At 38.0% G+C, this 8,331-nt stretch overlaps 1 protein-coding gene across 1 annotated transcript in view; it reads right to left on the reverse strand.

Annotated features, from left to right (window-relative positions):
- Positions 1–2,074: 2,074 nt before the first annotated feature.
- LOC110288200 (vomeronasal type-2 receptor 116-like) overlaps positions 2,075–8,331 on the reverse strand; it is an 18,534-nt gene continuing 12,277 nt past the window's right edge. The window contains 2 exon segments of the mRNA XM_021154615.1: positions 2,075–2,994; positions 6,210–6,333. Of these exon segments, the coding sequence (XP_021010274.1) occupies positions 2,075–2,994; positions 6,210–6,333 (1,044 nt within the window).

Consider the following 8,331-nt stretch of genomic DNA (forward strand, 5'->3'; position numbering starts at 1 on the left):
AAAAAAAAAGATGTCTGGGTGTGTTTTGGAGATTGTTCTTTCCAACAATTGTGTGTATATATGTATGTGTATTTAGTGAGAAATAGTTAGAACGTGCCTGTTTGAACTGTCTTACATCTACCGACTAGTATATGTATATGTGTATATGTGTACATATGTGTTTATGTGAAATTCTTGGAACCTGATATAAGAGGTTGGCTTCAGCCATCAAATGTGTGACTATGTATGTGTTTCTCTGTCTCTCTGTCTGTCTGTCTCTGTGTGTAAATGTATGTGTTTGTGTGTGTTAATTTGCTAGTACTTATATTTACCTTAACCACTGTGTGTGTGTGTGGTAATGTGCATGTTAATGTGTATGTGTGTGTGCATGTGTCTGTGAATGTTTGACTCTCTCCGTCTTTTTCTTCTCTAGACACTGGATGTCTTAGCCAGCAGCCCCTGTGAGTTTCTGGACCAACCAACTCATGTCAGCTGATCTCAGCACAGACTTTCACCAACTACCTGCCTTGGGTTACTCTGTGGTGTCAAAGCTGATGTTTTGCAGAGACTCATCTAAATTCCACACATAGAAGATATTACTTCAAAAAGCTGTGCTTTCTCTGAAAATTTCACAAGTGTGTCTTTGATGATATACTTAAAATTGAGTTATCTATAGAGTATCTGAAAATAAACCAAGTCATTTCTACTCATATCTGATCCCTTCCTGTAACTTGCTATAATTGTGACACCATAGGAGAACATTAAAAAGCAGATTCCCGGTGGAAAGTTTTTGCAACATTCTTCTGTATTTTTTTAAAAAAATTTTATGAAATTTTAGTTAAGTGCATATGTGTGAGTTTATGTGTGTGATTTTGTTTGTCTTAATTTTTTATTAGATATTTTCTTCATTTACATTTCAAATGCTATCCCAAATGTCCCCTATACCATCCCCCTGCCCTGTTCCCCTACCAACTCACACCCAATTCTTGGCCCTGGCTTTCCCCTGTACTGGGGCATATAAAGTTTGTTAGACCAAAGGGCCTCTCTTCCCAATGATGGCCAATTAGGCCATCTTCTGCTACCTATGCAGCTAGAGACACAAGTTCTGGGGGTACTGATTAGTTCATATTGTTGTTCCACCTATAGGGTTGCAGAACCCTTCACCTCCAGGGTACTTTCTCTAGCTCCTACATTGGGGGCCCTGTGTTCCATCCTATAGATGACTGTGACCATCCACTTCTGTATTTGCCAGGCACTGGCAAAGCCTCACAGTAGACAGCTACATCAGGGTCCTTTCAGCAAAATCTTGCTGGTGTATGCAATAGTGTCTGGGTTTGGTGGCTGATTATGGGATGGACCCCAGGGTGGGGCAGAGTCTGGATGGTCCATCCTTTCGTTTTAGCTCCAAACTTTGACTCTGCAACTCCTTCCATGGATATTTTATTCCCTATTCTAGGGAGGAATGAAGTATCCACTAGTTGGTCTTCCTTCTTGATTTTCTTGTGTTTTGGAAGTGGTATCTTGGGTATTCTAGGTTTCTGGGCTAATATCCACTTATCAGTGAGTGCATTCTTGATAGTGACTTCTCTTGTGATTGGGTTACCTCACTTAGGATGATATCCTCCAGATACATCCATTTTCCCATGAATTTCATAAATTCATTATTTTTAATAGCTGAGTAGTACTCCATTGTGTAAATATACCATATTTTTTTAATATCTTTTCCTCTGTTGTTTGTCTTATAATGTGCAAATATAGCTTCAGTTACATATGCAACCCAAAAGAGACATCAATTCAATTTTTGGAAATATTCTAACAACCTGTGGATAAAAATATTCCTCTTTCCTTTATGCTCCTAGAAGTACTCCCCTAACTCTTAGAATGGATCAGGATGCTATTATCTCTATCTGTCAAAGGAAGATGATTTTTTTTTGAACATTGTGGAAGAATATAGGATCAATGGAAATATCAGCAGACATGTTATTGCTAGGCAATATCATTAGAGAAAACATTGAGAGTTATTCCAAAACCAGATAATTATGGCAATGTAATCCAATATTTGTTGATTATGAAACATCTATACGTCTTTCAGAATTTATGAAACATGAGCATTGGAAGATGATTTCACCCTGATCATTTCAAGAGAATTTTGGTCTGGTCTAAACAATATTGTGTAACATTTAGAGACAAAGATGCATCCCAGCATCCCTGCACTGGAAGCCAAAGTGGAGAAGATCTCCACAGCCACCATGATCTTGCCTTTGGTGCTATGGTAAACAGGGATGAAAGTAACCCAGACACTGCAGAACACCAGCATACTGAATGTTATAGATTTGGCTTCATTAAAGGCACCAGGAAGGTTTCTGGAAAAGAAAGCCAGAGTGAAGCTCCCAAAGGCCAGGATAGCCAAGTATCCCAGAACACAGTAAAATGCATTGACTGAACCCTTGTGGCATACAATGATGATGTGTCCATGCTCAGACTGTGCATCAATATCAACAGAAGGAGGAGAAGCTTCCAGCTAGACTGCACATACAATAACTTGGATGAGAGTACAAATGGGAATGATATAGTTAATTGCCCCTGAAACTAGAAAGTACTTCATCATTCTTTGGGAGGTTGTGATTTTGAATGCCAGAACTACAGTAATTGTTTTAGCCAAGACAGTGGAGAGAGAAACAGTGAATACAACTCCAAATGTGAGTTGTTGTAGAATGCAGGTGGCTGCATTTGGATGGCCAATGAAGAGCAAAGGGCAGAGGAAACAAAAGATGAGTGAGATAAGCAAGAGGTAGGTGAGAGTTCTGTTATTGGCCTTAAGAATTGGAGTATTGTGGTGCTTCACATTGACCCCAAGAACCACAGTTGTAAATGCAGAGAAGAACAAGGAGAGTAAGGAAAGTGCCATGCCCAATGGTTCTTTATAGCTGAGAAATACAACAGCTTTATGAATGCAGTGATTCTGTTCTGTGTTAGCATATTGGTCCTCTGGACACTGGATACAATTATCCACATCTAATGGAGAAATGAAGATATTGTTAGTGCAGCTTCAGCTATTTTACTGACAGGATATTTCATTTCAGCATATAGAAGGAGTGCTGCACTATGTAAGTTTGTTTGGTGTTGCAGGGTTTTCCCTGTCTAATCACATTAGGGCAGTGGGAGGCTTGTGATTAGACAGGAGAAGGGAGGCAGAGCAAGGAGTTGAGGAGACAGAGTGGGGTCTGAGGCAGAGAGAGGGAACCAGAATGGAGACTGAGGTGGTGTTATCAAGAGTTTAGAATTATTGTGTTAAAGCTTTGTCATTATCATTTGGATCTGAAATTATTGTATTGGAATTATATAATTGTGTTATTATTGATACATAATTCTGATTGACTAATTAAGCATTAAGAGTCTTGATTCCTCCTGGTAATTATATTTTGATATGGCTAACCAGGGATGTGTGGGGCATTGCCTGAAAGAGAGAGGAACTTAGGGGCCCCTGTCCAAATTAGCCTGGTGGGAGGCATGTATACTAGCAGGACTGGCAAGTCTGCAGGCTGAGACAGAGCCAGTGAGATCACCTGGCACAGGGGCTAGCTCTAGATATTTCCCAAACCAGTTTTTTTAGAATGCATTAAAAGTCACTGTTACATGAAATAACATTTTCCCTTTTTTTAATGGTGATCATCATTAGGGAAATGAAAGCAACAAAGTTTTTTTTTGGTCTATTTTACTATATTGTTTTGATCATGTATCATGGATGTGTATATTTATGAATGTGTTTACATATAATAGTAACATAAAGTATCATTAACTTGAGAATGATTAGGTTTATATAGGGGAAGCATGAAGGTGAGAGTGAGATCTGAAATTTATACAAATATATTGATTTTTATAAATTCAAAAATAATTTAAAAATCATTCCAATTTTGTCCTCTTATGACTGTAGTAATATCACATTCATAAGCCTTTTTATAGAAAGGCAGCAATCCTATTTCTGAAGATAAAACGCTTTGTAGTTCCCACCATTGTGTGTGTAGGAAATCTAATTGCCATTGCACTGAGTCATTGAATGATTGCAACATGGGATAAATAATGTACTTCCACAGTTAGAAGTCTTTTATATGGAGCAATTCATTTGTGGAGAGCCGTTATTATTCTACTTGTTTAAGGGCTAAGAATTTAGCTTGGTTGTGAGCAAAATGTATTGCTTTTGGAGAATATTTGAGTTTGGTTGACTGTACCAATGTCATGTGTCTCCAAACAGCCTTGTTGAATTACTTATGTATATGTTCAATGTAGAACTGTATGCGTATCACAAAGCAACTGGTAGGAGTTGGTTACCTCCTACTAGTTGATGGGTTCTGGGGATAAACTTACACATAGTGGGGAAGGATTTAAGTTCTAAGCAATCTTACTAGCAATAAAGTCGTCTTATGATCTCACTTCCATTATATAGGTTGGCACAAAAGCCCAGAAAAACTACATGCCTGCCATTTGTATTTAATTCATTCTAACTAAATAGTTAGTTGACTAACATGGACTATGCTAGTGCCAATGCCATTTGAAATCTTTGGTTAATTCCTTTAAGGACAAAACAATATTAATGGGCATCATTTCTAAAAAAACACAGAGCTGGGAGTTCTCTACTGTATGTGTGTTTGGGGTCTCATATCAGCTAGTGTATGCTGCGTCTTTGGTGGTATAGTGTTTGATAGATCTCGGTGGTCCAGATCAATTGAGACTGCTGGTCCTCATACAGGATCACCCTTCTCCTCAGCTTCTTTCAGCCTTCCCTAATTCAATATCAGGGGTCAGCTGCTTCTGTACATTGGTTGGGTACAAACATCTCTATCTCACTCTTTCAGCTGCTTGTTGGGTCTTTTGAAGGGCAGTCATGCTAGGTCCCTTTTTGTGAGTGCTCTATAGTCTCAGTAATAGTGTCAGCACTTTGGACCTCCCCTTGTGCTGGATTAGACTTTGGTCCTGTCACTGGACATTCTTTTCCTCAGGCTCACTCCATTTCCATCCCTGTAATTCTTTCAGACAGGAACAAATATGTGTCAGAGATGTGACTGTGAGATGGCAATCCCATCCCTCACTTGATGTCCAGTCTTCTTGCTGGAGGTGGCTTCTATAAGGTCCCTCTCCCTACTGTCGGGCATTTCATCTAAGCTCCCTCCCTTTGAGTCCAGAAACTCTTTCAGATCTCTGGTGCGTTCTGGAAGGTCCCCACAACCTCCTATTTCCAGAAGTTGCCTGTTTCTGTTCCTTCTTCTGGCCCTTGGGCTTGAGTCCTTTTCTCTAAATAGCAAGAGACTGGATGCCCCAGGGAGTTTAGAGATCATGTGGGGTGGGGGTCGGGGGTGGGCACATCCAAGTAAAATTGGGGTAGGGAGGAGGTATGGGATGTAGAACAGTCAGAGGTGGATCAGGGGTGCAGGAACAAAGCATGGAGTGTAAAAAATGAATTAATTTAAAAAATAATAGGTATGAAAGTAAAACAAATCCTTTAATAAATACTCGAAACAAACAAACAAACAAAAAACAATATTAATGTGTTCTATTGTGGAAAATTTTAAATGGGCACAATGTATGATAGTAATGATTAGAGGACCCCTCACATTTTCATATCATGTGTCAAGAGTAAGCCTCAGTTTTCTAAATTTCAAAGAACATTGAACTTTTGAAAAAAATAATGTTCCTTATGCAAAACATCCCTTAGGAATAAAATACTCATTTGAATATCTTATAATTTTACAAATTATTATTTTCCCTCTTCATTCATCTTCAGAGGACTTGGGTTTGTTTACACATAAGTGCGTGCATTATTGTGTCTTCCATGTGCATATGTATATGCAGGGTAAGCATGACCTTAGTTAAAACCATATACATCAAGTCAAAATAAGTAAATTCTTTAAAGATTAATGAATTGCATATACTTTGAGGGCATTAATTACTAGAAAAGATCTTGTGTAGCGTACATTTAAGTTTCCTTATCAAAACTATTATTTGAGAGTATGCCATCTATAATGAATTTTCTAGGTTTTCAAAGATGCAGGCCAATTTCTACTTTTTTTCTTAATAAGGACATACTAAATCACTGTTTTCATATAACACTTAGGACTAACTTAGGACAGAGATGTATTTTACTATTAAACTTTCATTTTTAACTACCTCAGCATTCCAATATGGGGCAAGATGACAATCCTTTTGAAGAACTTATTCCAGCAGGAAATACTCACTTGTCTCATTAGAAATTTCATTTTCTGGGCAGGGTTTGCAATGAAAACAGCATTCTGCCATTCCGTCCATCCCAAATTTTCTAGATCCAGGACCACAATCAGCACTGCACATAGAAGTTGGCATCTAATAAAGTGTAGACACATGCTGCTAAAAGAAGTTTGATTTTCCCCTTCCATAATTATATTATCTTAACATGTGATATTAATAAACTAATTTGTTTTTTTTTTTTTTTTTTGAGACAGGGTTTCTCTGTATAGTCCTGGCTGTCCTGGAACTCACTTTGTAGACCAGGCTGGCGTCGAACTCAGAAATTCACCTGCCCCTGCCTCCCAAGTGCTGGGATTAAAGGTGTGTACCACCACCGCTTGGCTCAATAAACTAATTTTATATAAACCAAAAAAGTTAGAAGATCTTAGTGCATTGTATGATGACACATATCAATATATGGAAAAAATGAGGAAAAGTTGAGTTGTTTCCTAGTTACTTGAAATTCAAGAATATAACCTGATTAAATCCTGTGTGAGAACACTATAGAAGTTTCAAGGTGGTTATTCTAGTTAATTTTTGTCACCCGAGCACATAATACAGTGTAAAGGCACAGCGAATCATAATTGAGAAATTATCTTCATCAGATTAGTCTGTCATCATATATGTGAGGCATATAGAAAAATGTTAATACAGTGTAAAGGCACAGCGAATCATAATTGAGAAATTTTCTTCATCAGATTAGTCTGTCATCATATATGTGAGGCATATAGAAAAATGTTAATTGAGGTGTGAGTAGCAAGCCAATTGGGAGCAGAGTTGTCTCTAGGCAGTGGTACATTAGAAATCATACAGAACAAGCCAGAAAGCAGAGTTCCTTGAGTGACTCTGTTTCAGTTGCATTATCCAGGGCCATGCCTTTTCTTCCCTTGAGTGTAACCTATGAGTAAATCGACCTTTTCCTCTTCAATTTGCTTATAGTTACTGTTTAATAACAGCAAGTTGTAGCAAATTAGGAGTAAAGGACANACAAAANNNGGGNAATNAGGCNTCAAATATCATATAACCAAAATAACCTCAACAACATTAGGACAGCAAAACTTAACAAACTAAGAGGAAACATATCAACAGCAGCCTATGATGAGTCCTACTGCATTTGTGGTGAGCAGGTGCTGAGTTGTGTAGTGAGCAGGAAGATGGAGTCTTTCCTGAGGTAAAAAGACTTCAGAGCCTGCAAATTGTGTGAAAACCTTAGGATGACTTTGATTGCTTAAAGTTAATTTAAGTGTTTCTGTAATTAAAAAATCTTGGCGTTATAAGGAATCTCGAGATGGCTATCTACATACTGCATTGGAATTTTTCTAATATCTGCATGCTGAATTTGAATCCTTCATTTTTGTTAGGTTCTGATTGCTATCCCAGAGTCTATTATATATAGATTCATTTTATGTTATCCAGACATATGTTTAACTACAACTCTTTCTTTTTTTCATTTTGTTGAAAAGAGGTTCTTCTTTGCAGTATTAGTAGACCTTAACTTCCTTTATAGATCAGGGCACAAGATTTTCCTTCTTTTACTATATTTATTTTTTATTCATTTTACCACTAACTAAGAATTTAAAGACTATTTTTTTTTCCAATTTATTTTTTTTTAATTAGGTATTTTCTTCATTTACATTTCAAATGCTATCCCCAAAGTCCCCCAGACCCCCCTCCTACTCCCCTACCCACCCACTCCCACTTCTTGGTCCTGGCATTCCCCTGGTTCTTTTTTTTTTTTTAATATTTTTATTACATATTTTCCTCAATTACGTTTCCAATGCTATCCCAAAAGTCCCCCAGACCAGACCCCCCTCCTACTCCCCTACCCACCCACTCCCACTTCTTGGTCCTGGCATTCCCCTGGTTCTTTTTTTTTTTTTTATTTTTTTTTTTAGGTTTTTTTCTTTATTTACATTTCAAATGCTATCCCGAAATTCCCTATACCACCCCCCCCTCCTACTCCCCTACCCACCCACTCCCACTTCTTGGTCCTGGCGTTCCCCCGTACTGAGGCAAATCTTCTTTGGGGGGCGAGGGTTTTGAGACAGGTTTTCTCTGTATAGCCCTGGCTGTCCTGGAACTCACTTTGTAGAC

This window comes from Mus caroli, unplaced genomic scaffold, assembly GCF_900094665.2.
Source record: "Mus caroli unplaced genomic scaffold, CAROLI_EIJ_v1.1 scaffold_16705_1, whole genome shotgun sequence".
In the NCBI taxonomy this organism is placed as follows: Eukaryota; Metazoa; Chordata; class Mammalia; order Rodentia; family Muridae; genus Mus; species Mus caroli.